The sequence below is a fragment of the Falco naumanni genome, chromosome 7 (genome assembly GCF_017639655.2).
Source record: "Falco naumanni isolate bFalNau1 chromosome 7, bFalNau1.pat, whole genome shotgun sequence".
NCBI classification, from domain to species: Eukaryota; Metazoa; Chordata; class Aves; order Falconiformes; family Falconidae; genus Falco; species Falco naumanni.
In genome coordinates this window covers 20,571,860-20,597,891 of record NC_054060.1, presented here as the reverse complement: position 1 = coordinate 20,597,891, position 26,032 = coordinate 20,571,860, and the positions used below count along the sequence as shown (strand labels likewise).

General features: G+C 40.7%; 1 protein-coding gene across 1 annotated transcript in view; it reads left to right on the top strand.

The window, feature by feature from the left end:
• MTMR10 (myotubularin related protein 10) overlaps positions 1 to 26,032 on the top strand; it is a 41,304-nt gene that overhangs the window by 10,899 nt on the left and 4,373 nt on the right. Inside the window, exons 3-15 of the mRNA XM_040601089.1 lie at positions 3,749 to 3,885; positions 5,019 to 5,091; positions 7,249 to 7,391; positions 16,529 to 16,619; positions 19,064 to 19,238; positions 20,172 to 20,259; positions 20,441 to 20,529; positions 21,519 to 21,649; positions 21,775 to 21,844; positions 22,034 to 22,104; positions 22,976 to 23,145; positions 24,431 to 24,601; positions 25,519 to 25,701. Coding sequence (XP_040457023.1) covers positions 3,749 to 3,885; positions 5,019 to 5,091; positions 7,249 to 7,391; positions 16,529 to 16,619; positions 19,064 to 19,238; positions 20,172 to 20,259; positions 20,441 to 20,529; positions 21,519 to 21,649; positions 21,775 to 21,844; positions 22,034 to 22,104; positions 22,976 to 23,145; positions 24,431 to 24,601; positions 25,519 to 25,701 — 1,592 coding nt within the window. The remainder of the gene's footprint in view (positions 1 to 3,748; positions 3,886 to 5,018; positions 5,092 to 7,248; positions 7,392 to 16,528; positions 16,620 to 19,063; positions 19,239 to 20,171; positions 20,260 to 20,440; positions 20,530 to 21,518; positions 21,650 to 21,774; positions 21,845 to 22,033; positions 22,105 to 22,975; positions 23,146 to 24,430; positions 24,602 to 25,518; positions 25,702 to 26,032) is intronic.

The following is a 26,032-nucleotide window of genomic DNA, read 5'->3' as shown; positions in this document are numbered from 1 at the left end:
ATAACACATAGTGATAAAACTGACACAAAGTAGCTAAGATTTTTTTTTAATCTATTTTTGTGATCCGTGTGTATGCAGATTATTAGATCCACAGTTCCTGATAGTAAGTTACAAATTATTACCTTCATAAGATAAAAAATTTAAACTTGGTCCTGGGGGGTACGGCACAAAAAATGACAAAAATATTGCTCAGCAGTAGGCAAAACTGTGCAGAGCATGCTTTATTTTTAGGATGTTATCGATCAGGAATTGCGTTTTCAGAGTCTGCAGAAGTAAATTGACCAGCCTGGGTTATGACTTGCAGGCTGGGGAGACAGAATCGATGCTGTTGCACAGCGGCTGTGGTACCTATTGATCACTTGCTCCGCTCTTTGATGAGCGCAGCGTTTCCAGTCCTGCCTCTCCTGTGCCCGGTTCCCGTGCGTGCCCGTGCTGCTTCCGGATGTTATTTGGATTGCAGTGGGTTATGCCCTATGGTGGGCCAGATCCGTAACATGAATTCTGTCAGCATCCGAAGAAACAGTCAAAGTGCGTGTGCTTTTGTGAAATTTAGCAGGATTTTGCTGAGGTTTAACAGTTTCTGAGGCTGTGTTAAGTGGAAGGTGTATTAGCTAGATGTATCCTCCAGTCTCTGGTGTTATTTTTGTGATTCATGTATTCATTGTAGAAATATTTTTGTTAAAGCTGATTAGGCTTTATATGTAAGGGTGGCAACCTGGAATTTTTCTTCTGGTTTCCTGTCAGAGTTTAAACAAACTGCTCTTGTCTCTTGAGATCGTTCTTTGACTGTTGGGAGTCACATGGAAGTGTTGACTGCTGTTCTGTGTCTGGAACAGCTTGTGACTGTTTACTGGAAAAAAGCAGCAGCTACATTGTAAAAAAGTGCAGTGTAATATCTCTGAATAGCTCTGTTGTTGACACCGGTACAGAAAAATCACCTAGTAAACTACAAATACAAGAAGGGTTCATTGTGCAAGACCAGCACATACTACTTATGTTGTTTATCTACTTTCCTAAATTTGAGTTAAGTTTGGAAGGTTCGCACCTTTTTATATTGCTCACTATGGATGTCCAAACGAAGGATAAAAGCCAGGTTAGTATAAAATTCCAAACGTGCATTTTAAGAAAAAAAAAGTTTGGGTTTGGCTTTTGAAAACTGCATCTATTAAATTTGCATTGCAGACTTTCTCATGCTTCGTTGTAAATGTTTAAACCCTTCAGCTGGAATTGGAATGCACACTCTGTCTTGCCATATTATAACAGTCAGGTTCAAAACTGACAGTTCTGTGTTAGGGCTGTAAACGTGAGTACAAAGGAGTAGCTAGAGCAAAAAATCCAGGATGTATTTGTGTTGGATGAAATGAGAATAAATGAAGATGCTCTGAAGTAGGATTAGTATTAACATGTTCTAGTGTAGCCACCTTTACTATGAAGAGTGGAGGAAGGATGTAAAAAGGACAGGCTTTGGTAAAGAGAATGATGGTGCAGGCATGTTTAAACTGTAGTAGATTCAAATTGAAGAAGTTTGCATGGATCTCTTATTTCTCTGCTGTTTTGTAGCATCAGAGATGTGAAGTACTGAAATAGTTTGGTAATAGTAATTTGTGCTTTTAGCAAGAGTGTCTTCTGTGTGATACTAAAAATACTACGCTTGGTAACAGATAAGAGAATGTTCTATGGAGAAAAAATACCTATGGAAGTTGCACTTCATGGTGTATTGGGCTCTCTGTATCTTTTTATTAGAAATGCAGGGATCCACTGGAGGTGCTGAGAGTGGGAAGAATAACAACTGTTAGGTAGGTCTGGAACAACTGACTGGAGAGGGGAAGCTTCACAGGGACTGTGGCTGAGAACTCAACACTGAATGGTTGAAGATTAACACCAGCTGTGAGAATTAATTGCTTTAATATACAGTTTGGGCTTTTGCAATTATTTAAGTAAATAGTTTATTAGAAAAAATGCTGGCCAGACTCTGTTAAAAGTATGAAAACATTTTCATTACAGTGTTTATCAGAGGTAGGGCTTGTCATTCTCGTGTACCCCGTTATAAGACATTGTTTTCAGTTGCTGTGGACTTGGCTGAACTTTTAACTATTTGTACTGAAGCTGTCAAGAGTCAGATACTTTTTTTTTTTTTTTTTCCTCTCAGAATCGAAAGCTTATTTAACCACAGTTCAGTAATGATAGAGAAAAGACTTCAGGGCTCCAGTGCCTCTATCTATAGAGCATTTTCACAACTCTTTGCTGCTTCTGGTATAGTTTATGCATGTATATGATAATTGCACGTCAATGAAACTTGTCCCCTTACATTGTCAAACAGTTCCAGAATACTGAACATAATTCTGCCAGCTCAAGGCTACAGAGCTAGCCCAAGACATGGTTGTAGCTGTTTATTACAGCTGAACTGAAAGCAGGGGCTCTGCTGCTGCTCTTAGGGATGTCCAGGCTGGTGCCTGATGATACTGGGGGGCAGAGAGCTGGAAGGGCAGCTCAGCGGAATAGCTCAGGGTGAGCAGCCTGGGCAGAGGCTGCATCTCAAGACTGGCAAAAGGTTTTGTTCTGCTCACGTTTGGTGTGCTAAAGACAGTTCTTTGGATGTGTGGTTACTTGGGCACAGTGATAGCTACCTGAGAATACCTTCTGTAGATCAGGAGACAGATGGGAGGTTTATCCAAAGCTCTGGCCGTGCTCGTTGGGCATGCAGATAGCTGCTTACTGCCGCTCTAGCCACCCAAAGAACTGACTGGTTTCTTGCAAAGCGTAGGACAAGCTGAGATGACATTTTGGGCAACGGGGACTAAATATGCCCCACCTATTACGAGCAAATTAGGCTTTAGCAATCTTTAGTCCTTAGTCTTTTTTTAAACAAAAATCTATAGCTGGTATACTTCCATTCCCGCGCTCTTTATGGTAGATAGCAGTAGCAGGAGGTGGTTGATTGTGACAGAAGCAAAAGCCCAATACAGGAGCAAAATAAATGACCAAGTTCCTTTCCTGAAGGAAAAATGAAATTACTGTTGAGTTTTCAGAAACCTCTGTTGTGCAACTGAACAGTAACGTTACATATAGTGATTTTCTTCTTAATTGGTCCTCAGTCTCATTTGTCTGTATGCTTTTTCACTTCGTAGCTTATCCCAGATGACTTAGTGTAATTTTTTTTCTTCTTCATTTAAATTTTGTTTTACAAATGGTTGCAGTAGAAACTTTGAAATGGCGAGGAATGTTTAATGTGTTTGTATTCTGGTTTCATTTTTATGAAACCATCTGAAAATCTGTTTATAAATGCAAAACTAGGTGTGGACTGATGATTCTGAATTCATGAAGTTCATAAAACTCTCTAAAGTACTTAACAATAGCCGGTTAATTTCAGTTTTAAAAATCAATGCTAGCTGAAGTACATAAACATATGCCTCTGTTTAAAGGACACTGTTGTCCAAACCAATGACTTTTTCATAGTGAAGATTTGCAGATTTTGATCTCTGGGTATAAGGAGAGTGGTGTGTGGTTGGTTGTTGGGTGGTTTGGGGTTTTTTGTTGGGTTGTTTTGCTTTTACTACTGCACAGCATTGCCTATTTTGGAATGGCAGTTTTCTTTTTTCCCGTGGAGTGATGTTACTTAAACTCCAGGTTTACCCAGAAGAGGTAAACAGGTAAAGAGTTAAGGGTTTCTTGGTACTACAGACTTAGGGTCGCTGCACATACAAGATTTATATAGGTTTCTCTTTTCCCCTTCCCTTTTCTGTTTTAGGTGAAATTGTGGTCAATGAAGTAAATTTTGTAAGAAAATGCATGGCAACAGATACAAGTCAATATGACCTGTGGGGCAAACTGGTTTGCACTAACTTCAAGATTTCCTTTATTACGGATGACCCAATGCCACTACAGGTTTGTTATTAACTCACATTGCTGTATCATGACAATAAATGTGATAGGTAAAATGGATTTAATTAAATATAGTGAATCTGTCTCATATCTGATGTGATGCCTTCTAAAACAGAGCAGGCTAAATGGTGAAGTTCCACTGTCCTCTTCTGAATGTGTTGCTATTCCATCCCTTCATTGAGAATATCGGAACAGAGCCAGTTTGGTATGGAAGTGCAGCCAGCTCTATTTATCTCTTTTTTATCGAGGCTTCATTGGGAAGTGGTTTTGCAAAAGGCAAAGCAGGAATCATATAAAAACATATTTCTCCTTGAAGATGATAATTGCAAATGTTCCTTTGACTAGGCAAGCGTCAGATTAGCAAAGCCTTTAATGCATCCAAGTTTTATTGGCATTACTAATGGAGGACAATGGAACCATGAAATGAGTTTTCATTATAGATGAAGCAACAAGAAAAGGGGAGAAAATAAGCCTTTGTCAAAGCAGAACATGTGACATTCAAAACCTCGATCAGTTTTTGAACAGCACAGCATACAGGACTGTTTGAAAATCAAATTTGTGAGCTGTATTTTATTTTCAGTAGAGTTTTCACTTTCATTTTGGGCTTTTAAAAGAAGCACACCATTAACTAGGCATGCATGAAGCTCTGAAAGTAGGCAGATGCTTATTCAATAATGGTTAGTAAGTTTGACCACAGCTACTTCAAAAAATTAATTTTTTTACATGAAGTAATTTTCAAAACTCATTTCTAAAAGCTGAATTAGTATTATTTTTTTTTGTTCTATGATTACAGTAATAGTTGGAGACTTTTTATGTAATATATATGTATATATATATTATACTTCAGATTGTATTGAATTTCTACCAGCAATTTTTGAGGCTAGTAAATTCAGTGTAAGTACTGGGGTTATTTTGCATCCTCTGTGCAGGTTTCTAAACTGTTTGCTGTGCAATTCACAAGCACAAGAGAGCTGTTTCCGCAGCCTCAAATTGCTTGTGAGTAGGCCAGGGTGTCACATGTCAGAAAAGTCTAGGCATGCCTGATTTTTATCATCAACATTTCTTCAAAGTTGTTCTTTATATCTGGTTGCGAACTGCAGAACTGCAATTAATGGCTCTGAGTTCATGTGTTTCAGAAATTCCATTATAAAAACCTCCTCCTTGGTGAGCATGATGTCCCGCTAACATGCATTGAGCAGATAGTCACAGGTATGTCCAAAATAGTTAAGTGTAATGAGTGACAGGCTTTACAGTTACTCACTTCTAAACTGTTAACTGCTTGTGATGTGCACGATTGTTGACGCTTCAGGTTTTATGTCATTAATCTTCTATGATTTGAAGAATTTGGTTTAAGATTAGGATAAAAGCATTAAAAGCTAAATAAAACTTGTGGTGCCGTGCAGGAGATGTACTTAGTTGGGTCTTTATATTGATTTTTACATTTAACTACAGTACTGAAGCACCAGGTGTCCTAGGATAGGCACCAGTTCTTACAGCGCAGAATTTTGTTAGCGACTTTTTTGTGTGCAAGCATCTGAACCTCTTCCATGTAAATACATGAGATTGCAAAAAGCAGTTCACTTACACAATTTGCTCATAGCTGGGATATCTGACTGCGTAAATGCTAGAGTTTTCAAGCCTGCGTAATTCTTAGCAAGTTAGTAGCTAGTGGGCTACAAAAATCTACAAATAACAATAGATGTCTTAACTGAAGAAATAACCTATAACATACTTATTTTGAAGAACCAGTTTTTGGTAGATACTTGAGGCCGACCTGTTTGTTAAGAAGAACGTTAAGAATAATTAATCTTGTAATTGAAGAATTTCTTATAACTGATAATTTTCCAAGCCTTGATCACGGCATGGGCTGTTAAATACTTGGTTTTCTGACTGTAGGTAATTTAAATCATTACTTAAAAGTTTTCAGGGCCCAAAGTTTATCCAATAATCCATTCCGCTCTGGGAGCTGGTTGTAATCACTGTGAAAAGATTAATGTATAGCTGAGGAAGAACATTATGAGGATATTTTTTTTTTTTTTAAAAGAAAGAGGTGCTGTTGACCTGTTATATGGTCTTGCACTGGCCCACATTTGTTGCCCCTTTCCATAAATACCAGGTAGAAGTGACTAAACAGTAGCAATATTGCAAATCTGTTAATGACGGCTTTGTATGGAGAGATATTTATAAATGGGGTCTTGCAATCTTCTTATTTAACATCTCATACAAATGCTTATATAATAAATACTGCTAAACAGGGGGGGAAGCCAGCCAGCCAGCCTTGAATAATTGTTCTATTAATTATGTCCTCTCACATGAGATGTGTTGTTCTTAAGTGGGAGAGGACTACAGATAGCACTTATTTTAAAACTTGAAGGCTGATAGATCCTAGATGAATCTATTTTCTTGTTTCCCCAAACTGTCAAGTAGTACGAACAGCTGTGGTTTCGTTAGAAGAATGGTAGACGTTCTCCAGGAACCCCTTCTGTTCAGCTTTTCCATTGCGGTTTGAAGCTCTTCAGAGGGCGAGGGCAGTATTTCCTGCCACATACTTGAGATTATTCTTTGTTTTTCTGTTACGCAGGTTCACCCTAAATTTAGTGAAACATCAGCTTTTCCTATCAGGAGCTGGGGGGGGTTGTTACCCGTGTTGCAGCAGAGGTTCTTAGTGGCGGGTACACTGAGTGGCAACAGCCGCAGGTGTCCCTGAAACACCCGTGTTCCCTGGAAGCACCTAAGTTTAACCAGAAGATACCTGCAACCGGGCAGCTGTGTCAGTTAGTCACTCAGCCCTGTGCCCCACTTCTGTCAGTTACCACAAATAAAATCTCTGTGGCTTCTGTGACGCTTACCTTTTGCAACTTAACTTTCTCTGAAAAGGAGCTACATAGGCTGAGAGACACGGCCTGTCTCTGTGGGTCTAGGCCAGCTGGCAATTGACTGTACTTACATTCTTGAGTTTTATGTAAGAAATAAGGAGTTAAGATTAGTCTTTTTATCCATAAAAAAAAAATAAATTAAAAAATCAGCATATATGCCAATTACTGTGCATCAGAAGGGGATTGCAGTGTACACTATTAACTGTCTGGGAGGAAAAATTGCTTTTGGGAATACTGTATGTTAATGCCTTGTTTGTGAAGTTGTTGATGGGCAAAAATAATCTGGGCATACAGGAAACAGTAATTCAGCCACGTGTTTGAAAGGAGGCTGATGAACAGGAGGACCTGTGGGTTGTCTACTCAGTTGAACACTTGAGATATACTATTAAATGAAAAAGTGGTGCTAGCAGCATTTCTGTGGACGTTTGAGCCAGTCTTGCGTTGTGTACTTGTAAAACACAGTCCCATAACTTTTGTCTTCTCTTTACAGTGAATGACACCAAGAGGAAGCAGAAGGTCCTTGGTCCCAACCAAAAGCTTAAATTTAATCCAACTGAATTAATAATTTATTGCAAAGACTTCCGTATCGTCAGATTTCGTTTTGATGAAGCAGGTCCTGAAAGTGCAAAAAAGGTATTTTATCTTTTTATGGAATCTTGCCTTGTAGTCATTACATGTAGCAACAGCTGTGCTAATAAGATCATTTTATTTTATGTTTTGATAGAGAATTAGCAGGGAAGAATTGCAGATTAATCACATTCCATTAGAGGAGAATTAGCTAGAATTTTAGAGACAAAATTATTAAGTAAAAAAAATTAAGATGATGTTGTTTCTTTTCATATAAGATAAACCTGCATTTCTTGTCAAATCTGTTGTACGTTTAAAAATTACCGATTTATGAAACAAATCTTTTGAAAGACGGGATCAGAATACGGCATTGCAGCTGTACAACAGATGTTTACATTTTTATGGAAAATGTTTGTAACAGATACATATTCTGAAAGTCACGAGCTTTATTTACCCATAGGTAAAGTATACTGTCTTATATATACACTTCACATTTGCTTCACGTAGTGAGTCCTCCAGCGAGCTCTCGGAGTAACCAGTGTGTCTGATCTACATGGAACGATGTGCTCTTTCTCAACATTTATTTGAAAAGTCTCACATGCTTCTTGACAAGAGGAGTTACTTCTGTCCTAGAAATTTCATTCCTTCCCCAGTTCTAACACTTGTTGTCTTAAGTCTCAACAGAATCGTACATTGCTCTTTAGCCTGGTAAGGTCCAGCTGGTTTCTGCTGTGCAGAGATGGTTGGTCTCCGTACAGCACTGACTCACCAGCTTCCTTGTCCTGGATCTGTGCCCTCAGTTATTCAGAGTTGCGGCTCCTCTGACCTGCGTGGCACCGTTCCGTGGCCAGGCATGGCACAGCGGTTGTTTTGTAAGGAATGCCTCAGTTTGCTCGCAGAGCTTAAGAATTCCCCTTCTCAGTAGGATAAAGTTTGAGCTTAACCCTGTAAGTCCTAAGACCCATCTGCCCAGACCTAAGTCTGTTTGCGTTTATTGGCTGGTGAACCAGCTCATCGCTTCCTCACCTTTTACCCTCTGGTGGAGGTCCAGGAGCAGCCCGGTAATGAAGCTGGCTGTTCTGTCCTTGCTGCTTTTCTCGAGTTCTCCCTGCCTGCTGCCTCTGCGTTTGTATCCTCGTACATCTGGCAATCTTTCAGCCGTCCATTCCCTTTCCATAGCTTCTCTGGAATCTCCTTGGCGCAGCGCTATCTTTATAGCAACTGCTTGTAACTGGCTGTCACAGCTAAGAGGAGTGAGTAGCCTGGAGGAGGGAGGAAGGGAGCGTGAACTCAGCATCTCATTAACGCTTCTTGTGCTGTGTTTACTTAGGCAAGAGCAAAAAGCTAAACTTGTTTATGAAGGCGCTTGCTTTATGCATTCATAATTGCATGGTGCAGTGTGGTTTCTGTGGACAGCAGGAACAGCTAGTTCTGGAGATCCAGGGTCTGGGTCTGTGTCACTGTACAGCTGCTGGGGGTGCCGGAAAGTGTACCAGTTGCCATTGTCACATGCCAGAAGTCCTGGCTAGAGGAGCGGAAGAAAACTTGTGCAAATTGTATCAGCTGTGCAGCTACTGTTGCAGCTTTGATGCATCAAGTAGGTTACTGAAACCTAGTGTGGGTGTACCAGAGAAGCACACTTTCACTGAACGGAGATAAGGTTCCCATAACCTAATGTTTCCACAGTAACATTCTGTTGGCCTTAAAATATAAATGTCTAAAACCGTGAGGTCCTAAGATCAGGTTTCTTCTATCAGGATTTTGGTGGAATTATTTTGGGATGCTGGTGAACATGACTAGTGTGGTCTCACACAGCATATTGTGTGGAGTTATTTTGCTCTCGCTGGCATTTAAATGGCATGCTAGCACCACGCTCTTGAAAGATTTTATCTGGTTTCTGTTCCTGCCCTTCAAGTAGTGCATATTGGCAAGGTGGTTCTGATATTTAAAAACAAAGGAAGGTGGTCAGGCCCCCTTATAGCTTTGAAGGGCCTCTTCAATATCTATTTACGTCCAGCTCTTTGTGCCTGAAAACACCGTTAGCTGTCTGCTGGGAAATAATGGTGCGTGCATGACTGTTGTAGGGGGGAGCAAGACTTAAAGTATAGTTGAGTTCTGGTGAGGGAATTCCTGCTCCTCTTCCCGGAGTGGGCTAGCATTGCCTTCGGACTGACGGAACGGTGCAGCAGTGAGATGGCTGTGGGGGCAGTGGTGCTTGATGGGACGAGCCCGTGGAGATCACCTAGTCCACCTTCCTCTTCAGAGTTGGCAGGATTAGATCAGGTTAGCTGTGGATTTGTCCAGTTGTGTCTTGAAAACCTCCAGGGATGGAGAGCTTTCTCCCTCTGTGGGTAACCTGTTCCAGTTCTGCATGTTTTTGCAGATGTCCAGTTTGTATGTCCCAAGATAAGACTTTGGCTGCTGCCCATCGTGTCACCTGGCAAGACTGAGCCTGTAGCTACCTTCATGGTAGTGGTTTCCTGCAGGCTCATCAGTGCACAGCTAAATGAGCCCGGTTTCTTCAGAAGATGTACTGCAAGACCATAGTCATCTTGGTAGCCCACCACTGGACCCCCTCCAGCTTCTCCTCTTCCCTGTTAAACCAGGGGCCTAATCTCCAGTAATCTTTTTGAGGAAAAAAATCAAAAGAATTGTCAGTTTTGTCTTTTTTTCCTCACAAATTTGCTTCTGCTCATTTTGGAGCTAGATAAGAAGACCTCCCGTGTCAAAAATTAATTGAACAAATTATGCTTTTGTGCTTTACGAAGGTTTTTTAGGGTGCTTAACATTGCAAAACTTGAGAACTCAGGATGTCTTGGAATCGGTGGATTGTGCAAGGTCTAATTAAAATCATGTCTGAAGTTTTTATGACTTCACTTACTGTTTTTAAAATAAGCAGAAGGGAAGGCGATGTCACAGTTGGTATTGCAGTCTCTGTTCTGCGTAGCCAGAGACCTGCAGGTCGGTGCTTGAGAAACCATGAACGGCTCCTTTAGCAAACCTCACATAAATACAGTCAGCTCTACAAACCGGAGCAGGGAGATTTCTAACTAAATGTCATCCTGGTAATACAGAGGAGTATCGTCCTATGAGTAAAGCACAGGTAGGTTAAAATGCCAACTGAAATACACACTTCAAACTATAGGAGTAGAAATGTCTCATAACTTGTTGCCAGATACCAGCAAATGTTCTGTTCAGAGCGATGGCTATAGAAATAAAAAAGAATACACTTGGTAATTACTATTTTAAAGTGAGCTTTAAATGTATGGAATAGTTACAAGGAGAGCAGATACGAACTTTATACAGTTCGGTAATTTGTTTCCTGCATAGTTCCTTGGATGCAGTGGAAGTGCTCCACTACGTTCAGTTCCATGAATTGGCGTCGGCAGAGAGAACGTGAGCTGTTCCTGAGGAAGCGTCTGTGTTTACCGAACAGGGCATGAGGGAGAATAATCCTTACTAATTAAGCTGCTTTACTGGAATAGAGAGAATTCCGAGTCTCTTCTTGGTAGTAAGTGTGAAAAGGAGGATCCAAGTTTGAAAGCCGTCGGGCTCCAGACGTGGATAATCTGACTTGATCACAGACATGATGCGTGGGTAATATTGGTAGAACATTCAGAGGTGGTTTTCTCTACCTTTAAGCAGAAAGAAATTGTAAGAACACATTGAATTTTGAGGTGAATTACTTTATTTGGGGGTAAATTAGCATGAAGCAGCTTAAAAATCAATTCTGTTAAAAAAATACCTTCAACATCAGTTGCAGCCAATACATGCTAATAAAATACTGTCTCAACATTACTCAGTCAAGTAAATATTTTCTTCTTCATTTTTATTAATGGATATTTGGGAGTTAAGAGTTTAAGGAGTAATAGAGAGAATGGAAACTTGCACTCCTCACAGTTTAGCAGTTTAATCGTGTTTTGTCTCTAGGCTAAAGCCATAGAGTCTCCGAAGGAAGGAAAGCCAGATGGGTGTGGGAGGAAGCGGACGACGGGGAAGCAAGGGCAAGCACATTGGGGAAGTCTTTAAGTTAGGCAGTGTGAAAGAGGCAACATTTCACATTCCTTAAAGGAAAAGGAGTGATTTTGATCCAAAAATTGCAACGAACGGTCAAACTGAAACCTGCTAATTTCTGGCCACTACAGTACTTGATATTAGACTCAGAAATTAGGGTATATGAAAAGGTGAGGCTTTAGCTCTTATGATTGTGAGATGATGGATAGCGTGTTGCCTCACCACACGTACGAATCTTGGCAGTGCACCATGATGGCACACACCCTGTAATCTCCTGTTTCCTAAATAGATCTCCATTTTCTCCGTCACTTTCTCTTCTGGAACTCCCTCGCTTCTTTTCCTTCAAGAAGCTTTTTTAAACAAGTATGAGAGCAGTTTCGTACAAGAGAAACACATGCTTAGTGAAAACAGAAGGAAATTTATTTATCTCAATCTTGTTTCCTGTGCAATCGAAACTAGCCTTTTCAGACGTCATAACACTTGGGATGGAGTGGAACAATTTTTTCCTAATTGTTATGAAGAATAATATGGAACTCAGTTTAGGACAAACGATCCTGACCTTTTCTAATGCTTCCCCACAACCCCCAAACAAACAAACCCAAACCCCTTCTGTATTACCTTTTTCTAATTATTTATACAGATGGCAGAATTGGTCACCTTTATGGTCCTTGGAGAGGGATTGGAGGGGGTAAAGAAAACTTTTTTTCAGAAGTGAATTTATCTAAAGGTGTTTTAAAGAACAGCAAGGTATTTCTTTTAAGGCTTGGGAAACCTGTACTTAGAATTCAAACACATTCTCCTACAAACAGGGATTCATCTACCTAAAATGTTTACTTCAGCTTCTGAAATCCTTATACTGTTTCCTCTTTGTGTAGATTACTCGTACTCAAACCAGATTAAGAATACTTAAACGTATAGTGAGTATGGGAATTGTTGTAGAGGGAGAAAAGCAGTTCTGCGTTAGACAGTTCACAGCGTGGCAGCGAGGAGAATGGGCGCGATGGTCAGGGCTGAAAGGCTTGCTACCTGAAAGCTGGTTTTCTGGAGAAGACTTCCTGCCCAGGAAGATGAACAAATTCTGTCTGTGGGACTTGATTTGGTCCTGGTTGCACAACTTGGTACTACAGGTGTCTACTTGGAACAGGATTTGCAGTAGCAGGGGAGAATGGTACCCTCCCAGGGACTTGGAGACAGACCGCCTGGCTCAGGCAAGGAGATGAAATGCAGGGCTGTGCCAGCCTAGTGCGCCTTAAATATGACGGTTCCAAACTCTTTTCTGAGAGCATTAGCAATATTTTGAAGCTCTTGTCCTTGGTAAAATTCCTGTTGAAGAAGAGGAGGGCTTGCCCTGAACGTATATTTATTTGTCTCAGGCAGGGGTTGAACAGGGGACACTGACACAGGGAAATGGCCTTTGTGCTACGAAATAATTAGAGCCATTGTGTTTACGGCTTTTAATAAATGAACTTCCTAACAAGCAGGCTATTCTCTTGTTATTTGCCTAAGCCTAAATATCTTCAGCTTTACACAATTGAAAATTGGCAAGAATACCAAACATTTTTCAGTTTGATATGAGAACATTTCCTGTAAAACATGTTTGTCTTCCAATTTAAGAGCTTTCTACTTATGGTGATGATCTGCTGAGATCTATGGAATGTGCTTGTCTTTTGAAACCTTCAGACAATAACACTACTACATGGATTTAGTAAGGAATAAACTGAAAATGATTATGTCTTTAATATTTGTTTAGTGAGTGAAATTTGTCTAAAGTGTAAAAGTGAAGGCGGTAGCAGAATTTTTTTGGTTTTTTTTTATAGCAGAGAGGTCGGTGCTGAGCCTGTGTTGTAAGCTGCAGGTGGAGTGTTGCACCCCTGCAGGACCTGGTGCTGTGAGTCATGTCTGTTCTTAGCTGCTGGAATCAAACCCACAGCTGTGGTCTCATTTTCTTGGGGAACCAGAGCTGAATGCTCGCTGGCTCCCCTCACCCATGTTTACCCCGCTTAACACAGCACACACGCACTCTCTTTCTCAAATGTGGCAAGTAAATGGCAGGGATTTCAGCCGCTGCTTTTAAAAATAGGTTTTGCTGTGTTTCTGTTGTGTTATTTGGCAGCACAATGGAATTTTTTTAATGTCTTGCAGTTCATCCTCAAGTCTTGAGAGCAGATCAGCAGAGTAAAAGGCTTTCATCTCTCACTCCTGTGAACGAAGATGAGGAGTAGCTCTGTTAGTGAGAAGTTACATAAAAAAATGGAAGTCAAAATATGTATGTACGCAGATTTCCATTTTGTTTCCTTGTGAATGACAGGCCATGTCTGTTAAAGTGGGCAGGTATTATGGAATAGCTGGTGGCTTCAGCTTTGATTTGTACACTACAAGCACAAGATTTAATAGAATGTGCACGGCTTCCAGTTACTTCATGGTGGTTATTAAAGTTTTACCAAATCCTGGGTATAAGCTTGCAAACGCTCATTTGGAAATTCATGCTAGACCATTTCCCAGTGACACTTTTATCACTTGGGTTTTTCGGGGAGTGGGGGGGTGGGGGTCTGTCCCACCCACCCACCTGGACTGTCCTGTATTCCATTTTCTTTTGGAGTTTCATTGTGGAACTGAAAGTGTGGGGAGAGAAGTTAAAGCAGCTGTTCTTCTAAGGCTCGATAGGAATTTTTTTCTTGGGGAGTGTTTGTGGAAAAAACCCCACATTTTCAACTCAAGTTAGTCTACATTCATTACTGGTTTTACAGCTAATGAGGAAGGTCCCCATCAAAAGCCAAAGTAAATTAAAATATGGTGAAGGTTCCATAATGCCGCGTGTATCACATACAATGCCTTTCTCCATGCAGAATTTAGCATAAGTGAGCTCTGAAGTCTTTTTGTAGTGGTGCAATGCTGCCAGTAGAAGTATTCCTCCAACTGTGCCGTGCAACTCCTCCTTTATGTCTATGACAATAAGACTTCCCTTCACTAACAAAAGCAATTTCTTGGATGCACAGAATGTTTTTCAAAAATAATATCCAGAACTGCCCAACGCTCAAGTAAGTTGTATCAACATGTTGTCATAAAAAAGTCATGGAGAGTTGAAGGGAAGGAAGAAAATGGAAAGGAAAAACGTTAGGTGATAATAATGTGAACTTGTCCTATGTCTTTGTCCCTAATTAGAAACTTCCCACGTGGAATTTCTGTATCTGAACATGTAGGATAGGGTTTTGTGTTCTATAATGTCCTTTTCATTACATATTTTCTTTAGAGATAAGGCAGGTACTTTTCAGTAAAAGAGAGAAGCAGATACTGAGGGAAGAAGGCAAAGCTAAAGACTCCAAATCAAGTCCTAAAATTTGGAGAATAACAGTGCCAATCTCTGCTTGAAAGGTTTTTTTCTTCCTGAATTTGATTCTTTTACGTATTAGGGGTTTTGTCAAGTCTTTTGTATTTAGTAGTGAATATCCACGTTTAAAGAGACAAAGGCTGGCAAAGCTATACTGTGTTGAAGTCTAGCATCTAATACTAAACCGTGTGCTGCACTCTTAATTTTAATAATCTTAGGGTTCTACCAAAATGAACAGTTTTTATGGGTAGAAAAGCAGTTGTCTGTGTGATGCTGGTCCTGAGACTGTTGCAAAGAACACACAGACTCTAGGCAAGACTCTTGTTGTGGCCCCAGTTAATCTATTTTTAAATCCAGGCTGAATTTCCCTTCCCAGGGCAGGGCTTGTGACTCAGCCTGGTTAAACCCGATTAATGCATCGGGTTGTCAGAGGCGGCGCTGGAGCCTGCTGCAAACTTGCAGGCATTTGGACTTACGGCTGGATTTCTTTTGTGAATGAAGTCCAGTCATCTGCGACAGAACTCAAGAGCGCTAGGTCAAAATGTAATGAAACTGACTTCTTGCTACCCTCAGAAAGTCTGGCGGATCTTTCAGTTCTGGAGATCAGCTGGGGATTGGGAAGAAGGTGATTACTGGCATGTTTAATTAACTGTATAATAATCCCCCCCACACTTGGCAAAAGGACCTACCCTGAAAACTCACTTTCTGTTGAAATCGAAGATGGATGGAGAATCCTTGGCCTGCCGTTCAGCTGGCAAACTGCAAGTGACTAACATGACAAAAGCATCTGCCACTGTGAATTACTTATTTCCAAGTAACTTGGGGGGCAAAGCTGTTCTTTATTATCAGACAATTTGCTTTTCCTTTATTTTCATCAATGCCCTTCAAAATTTTGGAATACAAGTTAATGAGATGCAGGATTGACGTAGGTCCTGGAAGTCTTCAGAGAGCAACCTCTTGTTTTCCTGTCCAAGAGCAGAAATTTTTGAAGGTAGAGTCGTAGTACAGACTGGTAAGCCTGATGCCTACATGGGGTGAATCGGTGGAAAAGATGATAAAAAATTAACTCAATACAAACTCTTGGTTAAATATGATACTTCAGGGAAGAACCAGTAGGGCTTTTGTAAAGGGAAGTTGCACTTCAAAAAACTCTGTGCCCAGCTGACAACTTTGTAGAAGAAATACCTGTCAAGTGCTGTTGAATACTGCTGTCGGGTTTGAATTCAGGAAGTGCCTGAACTGTCAACTGGTGAAAAATATCCTAGTAAAATATCCTAGTAAAATTTCATTGCACACTCGCTCTGGTTTTGCCCCCTTTGCTGAGCACTGATTGCTGGCCGCTGTCAGGAGCTGGACCTTCTGAACTGCCTCAGTATGGCCCTTCTTCTGTTCTTACGCGATGCTGATAAGTACTCTTTATTTTACAAAAATGGATTATTTATCAAAAGACTAATTACAACTGAAATTTTGCTGTACTGTGATCACCACCTGTGTGTTGTGTTTCTTTTTCTGTTCGCCTCCTTACTTCTAGGTGGGGGTGAGCAGGCACAGCACAGAGCTCCAAGTCCTTGCTTGTCTCTGTTGATGCAGAGCATCGTGTTTGGGGATGCCAGCTGCAGTCTTGCAAAAACTTAGTCCACCCTTGTCAGTTAATCGTTCTTGATAGATGGTTATGAACTCACCTACTGTGATTACAGTAACGGTCTTTCAGCAACTACATTTAAGTACATAATTCACTCATCTCAAATAAAATACAGAAATCAGAAGACTGATTTTTAACTTCTGCGTATTTCATGCTGTCATAATTAAGGGCAATAAATTTTATGTCTGTAAGTAACAGTAATAAATGTTTCTTTCCTAGGTGTGCCTTGCAATAGCTCATTACTCTCAGCCAACGGATCTTCAGCTTCTCTTTGCATTTGAGTATGTTGGGGAGATATATCATAATCCAGGTAAGTGTGAAAGTATTTTGATTATTCTGTTTCCTGTTTCATAATACGTAATTTTAGTAAGACTTCTGTCTAGAAGCAGTGGCAAAAAGCATTTGAGGCTTTCTCCAGGGGTAATAAAATTGGCTTGTCCTGCACCCAACCTCTTACTTACGGTTATAAGTCACTCATTGTGATAGACATTAATGACCAAAATTGAAAGACATGTCTTTCCTGTCTGAAACAAAACAAAACTACCTATGTCAGCACTTGTGTCAGCATGAATACTCATATTTCTCAATTCACGCTTCGATCCTCCTATTGTATGTCTATATTGGTACTCTAGGTGCCTAGCTAATCTCCCATCAGGCAGGCTTGTTCACCTGCCCTTCTTTTGGGAATAAGTTTCTCTTCTGGTGGTATTGCAGGAGGATTTGTGCAACTTGGGACTCCATACCTTCTTTCGTAGAGGCTTACTAGGCAGTTCTTACCACCCAAAACCTCCACCACCCCTGCTGAGTTGGAGCACACCCTCTCTGCTCAAGGCCAATCTCCAACTGAACCTTGTCAGTTAGGTAAGCCTGAAAAAGATGCCTTTGGAACTTCATTTCTAGTGTAATGCTGTGCGGTCACTGCTTAGTGTTCCCCAGCCAATACACAGCTGAAGACCATCAGTTCTGGCGTCACAAGCCTCCAAATAAAGTGCCATTGATGTAGCTCTGTGGTACTGAAATATTTACTCAGCAGCTGGCGTGAGAAGCCACTCATCTGCCTGTTACAAAACTCGAATGTTGTGGAATTAAGAGCCTAGGCCTTCAGATCTGCACAAAAATGCATGTTTTTCATGCAGGTGCCTACATGACTGCCCTGTGCGTGCACAAGAATAAGTGTGCATGTGATTACGTTGCAGACGTGTTTTCTTACACTTAGAATTTCTTACCTGATAAAAGTTGGGCGGTGATTAAGGTCCATGCACTTTAGCGTTATATAGGGCTAGGGAGGAAGCCAATTCGCAGATAAAATTACAATAAAATATTGAAGTGGAGTGTGAACAAAATGCTAGTCTGTCACAAAGTTGCCTTTACTTGTCCTTAAAATGCCATTTGCTGTATGGAAAAATACCTAGTGGAAGAATTGCATAAGGTGGGTAAAAAAAATGCTGTTCCTCCAGAGCAGCAGACCAGAATGGCAAAAGGTAGTTGTTCTGCTGTGCTGCAGTTGCTGGAGAAAAGAGTTTGAAATACTTCTGGTTTGGGTTGGGGAGGTGGTGGTGGTGGTGTGAACCCTGATGTTTGTAGCATAGATCTCTGGCTTTGCTCTTGCCACCCCAGCGCTGTGTTTTACGGCACTCGGTGCCTGCTAGTCCCGCTAAAGTAAAAGCTGAAACACTGTCTTTGTGCTTCTTGAGGAACATAACGAGCCTGCATCGCTCCGGTGTGTATGTACATTGTTTTTTCCCAGGCTGTACTTGCTAATTATAGATTCTCCCACTGAGTGGTAAAATGCTAACGTGTTCTGGTAATTGCCATATTTCTCTGCATACTGTCTTTGAACAACCACTTAGTTCCGATTGAGTCCAGTTTTCTTCTGCAAAACATAGGTAGTCTGACTCCTAGTGCAGGAATGAAGTTGATAGACACAGAAAGCAGAAACTGCGATCAGGGAGGTGACAGTCGAGCCGTAACGCTGCCTTCTGCTTTCTTTGGGCAGGCACTTGCGTCTTCACAATCTCTTGCTAAAGCCTGGAGCTTTCATGGGGGAGTTTATCGTAGGGTTGAGTCTCAGTTTATTTCCTTACATCTACAAATTTACTTCCAAGTGTCAAGAAACAAAATCTAGTCTCCTCAGACGTAACTGCCTGCCTCCTTGGCACCTAAAGAATGCCCAGCAAAGGAGACCCTTCCCTATTAGTAACGTACTATCGAGTCTTCTTGGTCCCTAGCCACAAAATGGTAGGCCATCTTTTTGTGTCCAGGTAAATATATATAAAAACATCTATTTTGACCTGGCCTTCTGTTTATTATATTTGCTGTTAATACAGCAGTCATGTAAAGCTGTTGAAATGATGTAATTTAGATTTTTCTTTCTTTATAAGGTACCTAATTAAAGGGTGGCCTGTAAAGGGTTCATGTTTTTACAATGTTGCTGACTTTGGCACGTTGAAAAGTCCCGTGACTGCAGGTAACATCCATTCTTCAGTGTTAGTATGGCTTGCTTTCTGTTGAGGAGCACAACGTACCAATTTTATGTTGCTTCTCTGTTGAAACTGCAAGAAAAAATACATTGACATCCTCATGTATCTCCAAGCTGTCATTAAATCACTGATCCGTTGTAACACAAGGATAGGTAGTGTTAGTCCTGATGCTGGTGGCTCATCCTTGTAATCAGGAAGGTGAAGAGTTTGGTTTTTTTTTTTTTTCATTTCTTTTTTTTCTCTTTTTGTGCATTGATGAATTTTCTTTTCCTAGCAAAGAAGGTGAATGGAATAGACCCAGGAGGTGGTGGTGGTGGCATCGGCAGTGCCAGTGGTCAGCAGACACCTTTGTTCGAAACTTACTCTGATTGGGATAGAGAAATCAAAAGGACAGGTGCCTCAGAGTGGAGAGTTTGTTCAGTCAATGAAGGTTATATGATATCTACTTGGTAAGTTTCTTTTGCAACATGAGTAGAAGAAAACAGGGCAATTATACTGTCTTTCCCGTCTCCTCTACCAGCGCCTCCATCCTACCTAACCGTGCCCTTCGCCTCTTAAATGTGCCGCTCTCCGGAGAGGCCCTTGCTTGAAAGATACCCTGCAGGTGTTCTCGTTAAAGGAAATGTTGTGTTTTGGCATCTGTTGCTTTCATGGTTTTGTAGTTCCCTCTGAAATGTGCACCTTTCTAAACAAGCACTGCTGAGCTGTGCTGACGATAATTAAATCACGCAGAAGCACAGGACAGCCGGTTAGCACTGCGGTATTAGGGGCTGGTGCATTATCGCTTAACAGAGTTGCAACAAGAGCTGAGCTGGTAAGATGTAGAAGAATGGCTGCAGAAGCATGGCCTTAGAATCTCTGAAGATCTGCACAATCCAGGCCTGGTATTAGAATAGGCCTGTAATCAGAATTGTACTGAAGTTGCTGTGCTGAAGTTAACAAGAAAGGTAGCCTTGAGCTGTTCTTGAATCCTGAGACCAAGTAATTATGATGTGCCAACAGGCCGTGGCTGTAACAAGCTACAGCTGCTGGGAAAGCAGGTGCAGGGCCAAGAAAGATAGGGACCGGTATGGGAAAATAGGGAGTAACAAACTACAAGGCTGAAGCACAGCAACACAATTAGCTACATGGATAGAATGCTTATTTTAGTCTTGATAATTAGGGGTGTGAGAACCGCGCGCGTTTAGAGACTACTAACCAATTATATTTCTGCTTTACGAATATGCATGTGTATCGGTTCTACATAAGTAGTGTTAGAAACTAATAAAGTTGAGCAAGATGCATAACTCATATTGAGCGTCTTCTTGACTCTGGCGAACCTTCTTCCAACAGTAAGATATTTAGGGAAAAGTAACCTTTTGTATCCTCTTTTTTTCCCCAAGCCTTCCAGAATATTTTGTGGTTCCATCTTCCTTAGCAGATCAAGACCTTAAGCTGTACTCCTACTCATTCATTGGGAGACGCATGCCAGTAAGTTTAGTCTTTATTCTGTTACTGTTCTTGATCATTGTACAATATTAATCTTACAGATACGTTTGCCAGTTAACACAGTTTTATGTGTAGCATTAAGAAAGTTTCTACAGAATAACACTAACCCGCATTATTTTGTTGTTTCTTCTGTGTTTTCCACCCCACCCCCCACCCCCATTAGTTATGGTCCTGGAATCATCCTAACGGGAGTGCCCTTGTAAGAATGGCCAATATTAAAGATGTATTGCAACAAAGAAGAATTGATCAGAGGTGAATGATTAGTTATGTTATTCTTTATAATCAGATGCATAGGATAACACAAGTGGTGGCTACATGTGACAAACAGCAGCATTTGGTAATTGAGAGGATACTCACTTCATGATGTTGTAGTGCAATAGCTTTTTGAGAAACTGTTCTCTGAATGTAGTTCTGGCACAATTTCTATTCAAGGTCCACTTCAGTTTCAATTACTCAATAATTTTCAACTTTTAAGAGATATTTATTTTTCAGGTGGCTAGAACTTGACGATAAAAGGATCAGACTTAATCTTTTCTATTGATGTTACTGCAATACAACTTACGTTGGTAGAGATTTTCTTAACCTGCTTCAGCAACATACAGTAAAAATTATTTATTTGTGGCATTGGGGAATACAGTTCTATAGATTTAGTGCCACAGTGCACTCAGATTTGTTATTCAGTGTCCTTGATGAAAGATGAAGGCACTTAGAGCCTTGCTTAGGTAGTTTATTAGCTTGGTAGTTTTTGTGCTTTGGTGTAATTTGTAGGGTGACTTTTTGGAGTAGTGCAGGCACTTGCATTTTGTGTGTTAGGCTGGAGCTCTTGAGTTCTATTTGTGAAACCTTGTCAGTTTCCTAGCTTTATAAACTTATATATATGTTCTGCTGATTTAGCATAGGCAAGTCTTAGTAAAAAATACTGAAAAATTAAAAACGGAATAGAGCTACCTAACTGGCAGTCAGCCTCAGAGTTTCCCAGATTTGTTTTAATGACCCAGCATTTCCATTTTTTTGTTTGGTAGCTAGCAGATACCAAAAATATCTGAGTCAATAGCAGCTTTGTGGCAGGAGCAACACAGTGCCTGAATAGAAACTAGACAACTTCTTATTTTTTTTCTTTTAAATAAGGTGCATGTTTTCTCTGGTTTTAGTCATTTTCAGTTAAAGACTGTTGGATGTTTCTTGAAAGACTGTTTCTCTCCCCCCCAATAACAATATGGCTGATTCTTTTTCTTACTTAGGATTTGCAATGCAATAACTCGAAGCCATCCCCTGAGGAGTGATGTTTACAAATCTGATCTGGACAAGTGTCTCCCCAACATCCAGGAGATCCAGGCTGCACATATCAAACTCAAACAGCTGTGTGTTAATGGTAGGCTGCACTGTCCTTCTTTCATGGTGGTTATTTTGTTGAAATACAACAAAATCTACTAGATCTGGCTAACAGGAGTAGGTATTTGAAGTTGTATTGTAATGTAATTACTTTCTTTGTTGTAGAGCCTTTTGAGGAAACTGAAGAGAAGTGGCTGTCCTCACTGGAAAATACTCGCTGGTTAGAGTACGTAAGGTTTGTATCATGAACAAAATGATTAATGAAATGTGAAAAACTCCCCAGTGTAAATAAGTGCTGAATCAGTTGAGGGATTCTCTCTTTGAATATATGAGTTAGGTAAATACAGATATCCCACCTATTTTTTTCTTCTAAAGCGTGAACCTGTCACATTAACTGTTGTATCACTTTTTTTTCCCTGTCTAGATCATTTCTTAAGCATTCTGCTGAGCTTGTCTATATGATGGAGTGTAAGCATGTTTCTGTAGTTCTACAAGGTAATATGACCATATAGCATGCTGTAATCACTAGCAGTAGTACAATAACGTAGATAAACACATTTAGATAAAATCAACTGTAATCTTTATACATAAACCCCTTCGCTTCTAAATACTTTTGTCATCTGAGGAACTAGAAAGGAAAATTATTTGTTATGCATCTGAACTGTAGTATAGTCCATCATGTCAAACGAATATTTAGCTTTGAGTTTTTGTGGGTTTTATTCTGATAATGATATGATAAAACCAAAACTGAAAGCTGAATGTTTGTACTGTGTTAATTGGGCTCATACTCCTGGCATAAGCCAGACCAGTTTTATTCAGAGGTCCTGGATGCAGAAGTACTACACTAACAGTGGCTGCTGTTGTGTAAGTGCAAACAGATATTGCAGAAAAAAGATGCTGAAAAACTTGCTTATGTCAAGATCAGAAACTGTTTAACTTCTGTCGTTTTTACAAGGCCTGTTCAGCTAACGTATCCCACTCTCCCCATATAATGGCCTTCCAAAAAGAGCTTCAGGGTGGAAAGTATGTTGAAAATTTAAGCATGAAGGCCCTCCTTCTCAGCACATCTTGGTTTAAATACCAGGCGTTTGCGTGGGTATTTTGGCCCTGATGAATACATTGTTGTCCTGGGTACTGCAGGAACCTTTTCTATAGTGTGAGTCTCAGTGAAGGAAAAAAAAAGGTGGTTTTTTCTTTTAGTTTCTTTTGAAACCATTAGAACAAGTACAGCAGTGAAAAGCATGTTTTAAAAGAAATTTAAAGGAAAACACTGCACCCAGTTGCCACTTTTTGCTCTTTGAGATGTGATTTTGTGTATGTGCCTATATATGTTATTTATTTCACACGTTCTGTATGTTATTCACAGAGGAAGAGGGACGGGACCTGAGCTGTCTTGCTGCTTCTCTCATTCAAGTCATGCTGGATCCCTATTTTCGAACAATTGTTGGATTTCAAAGCTTAATACAGAAGGAATGGGTCATGGCAGGATATCAGTTTTTAGACAGGTGTAACCACTTAAAGAGATCCGACAAAGAGGTAAAAATGAATGGCGTTTGCGTGTGTAACAGTATCGGGTTAATATCAGCCTGAAGGTTTGTTCACACAGAAATCTGAAAGTAAAAGTATTTGTTAATACTTCCAAATCTCACGGAACTAATGTCAGAGAAAATGAGTCTTTGTCCAGGATAGAGATATATTTTATTTATCCTCTGTAGCCACACAGATTCAGTGAAACACCAGGTGCAATCAAATGTTGCTGGGTTTTGTGTTGCTGCAAAAGGAAAAGGTCCCGCTGTCATGAATGCTAGCACAGCCCACGTTTTACATTGCAGTAAGGAGTGAGTTTGGAAGGGGTCGGTTGATTTATTTGTTTTACCAAGGGTGTGTTTTCATCCTCGGTTTTTTGAACGCCCAGTTGTATCAGTTCGCAGTACTGTTCAAGGTGCTGAGCTGACTGTAGCGTTATGAACTGATGCACAGCTGCCCAACAGATTAACAGAGGGTAGCACAGGGCTCGGTGTTCAGGATTTCCAGCTGATCTTATTTGGCCGCTTCATTGCAAGGGAGAGACTTGTAATGGCAGTTGGAAAAATAGAGGACCCTGGGTTAGCAGCCTTTTCCAGGGACGATGCTGAAGAGTAACAGAAGTGGAGCCAGGCGATAAACGGAGGGCACCGAGCACTAAGCAAGGAAAATGCATGGAGGGATAAAGAAACTGAAATAGCAAGGGAGAAATAACGAGAAAGGAACTAATTTGACCCTAGGAAAGGATAGACAGAAAAGTGAAACTGGCAAGAGGAAAATATTTCTAAAACTTTATATAAATGATAGTTTAGACTTCTGCCAGCCGTGGGCCACCGTGGAGTGAGCTAGGAAGTTAATGGGGCTGAATTCAGCTCTCCGGTCATTTCAAACAAGAAGGAAGTAGATGTGTTGTGAAAATAAGGCCACGCAGTAAGGAAGGACCACTCAAGCACTAATTTGGAAATTCTGAGGATGGCAGAAAGCATCGTTACAGCTAAGTGAGCATGAAGAGAGCCCAGGAGAGAACTGACTGGCTTCTTACACAGAAGGGAAAGCTGGGGAAGGTAACACCGGGAAAGCCAGTTGACGTATTTGCTTGTGAAAGTGGCTAAACAGGAATACAGGGTGTTACAGTTGCATAAAATCATAAAAAATACAGTACTCCAAGTACTTCACCTTGTTGACGAATGTACCAGACATAGAGCTGAATACCCTAATGGGGCGCTAACCACAAGACATTGGTATGACCGGGGAAAAGTGGGTGTTAAATCTAATAGCTCTCTGTTTCTTTTCCCAGTCTCCCTTGTTCTTGATGTTTCTTGACTGTGTTTGGCAGCTGCTAGAACAATACCCAGCAGCCTTTGAGTTTTCTGAAGTGTACTTGACCATCTTGTACGACAGTGCACGCATCTCACTGTTTGGCACTTTCCTTTTCAATTGTCCTCACCAGCGAGTAAAGGAAAGCACTGTGAGTATGGAGCATTGTGTAACTATGAGACTTCAGCATGCCTTTCTGGAAATAACGTCATCTCAGCTAAATAGTATTGCTTTGTATTTTTCAAAATGTCACGCTCTCTTCGGGGCAAAATATTCAGCTCCCCAGATGAACATGATCAGAGTGTCCTTTCAGGTGATCTTTGCATAGATAGTAACTACCTATTAGTAGACCTATTAGTAGAAGAATGTCTGTTGAATACCACTCCCCGCCCCCGAAAAGCATTGTTATTGTGTACGTTATTGTTTGTATTCCTCTAGGAAACAGATTTGTGTCTGGAACTGATAAAGCAGAATGACAGGCAATAAATAGAATTTCACACTCCAGGCAAACTTTGAAATCTCTTGATATTAATTGTTTAAATAGTTGGAAGAAACTGCGTAAAGTTCAAATAGTGATGCACAGTGAAGGTATTTTGAAAAGTGAACACTTACTTTTTTTTTTTTTGAAAGCTGGAGCTTATCAGAACTGTGTGTAGTAAACATTTGACAGGTGATAAAAGTAAAACTTAATTTTGTTAAATATTTCCTCTTTAAAGTTGGGGGTAGCTACCTTACAAAGAAGTAGAGCATTGAGGGACCATTAGTGTATTCTCAGAATAATAGTTGGGGGGGGTTAGGAGTAAACAAACGAACAATGTAATGTCATTGAAGGTATTTTTTGCCCAGTAGCATTACTCGTAACTCTGCATTGCTCAAGTGGAGGAGAGAGCAGAGCAGTTGTCCCCAGCAGCAGACTGTCTTGCTGCTCTGTTGCTTTGATCTGCAGCCACCTCCAAATTCTATCCCTGCTCTTCTTTGCCCAGTAGTTATGCACTGGTTTATAGTTAAGATTTGTGAATAAGCCCGTTTTCTTTGATTTTCATGTGCCTGAACGTTAACTTCTTGCAGGAATTTGCCATAAGCAAAAATATTCAGCTGGGTGATGAGAAAGGCCTCAAATTCCCTTGTGTTTGGGACTGGGCTCTTCAGTTCACGAGCAGGGATCGCCTGCTCTTCCACAACCCCTTGTACATCGGCAAGAGTGCACCATGTGTACAAAACGGAGCAGTGAAGACTTTCAAACGCTCAAAGGTAACTATAGCGATGCCTGTCGGGCTTCACCCTGGGGCGTTAGTGGTTAACGGGTGACAGTTATACAGGGCTTCACGCCCTCCGTTTAGCAACAGGAATGTTAATTCTCTCAGCTTCCCAGCCGAAATAAATGATCTTCCGTAGAAGTAAAGATGTGGGTTGTTGAGCCTTGTGTTCCAGGACACCTTCCGATACGGCTGAGCTCACTGCCAGCCTGGCATTATTCCACCTAAGAAGTGAGGCCATGCTGCTTTTTCCCCCCGGGGTTGTCATGTTTTTCAGTGAATACTGATTAATTCAACCATTCCTTGTTTTAGAAAGTCTAGAACAC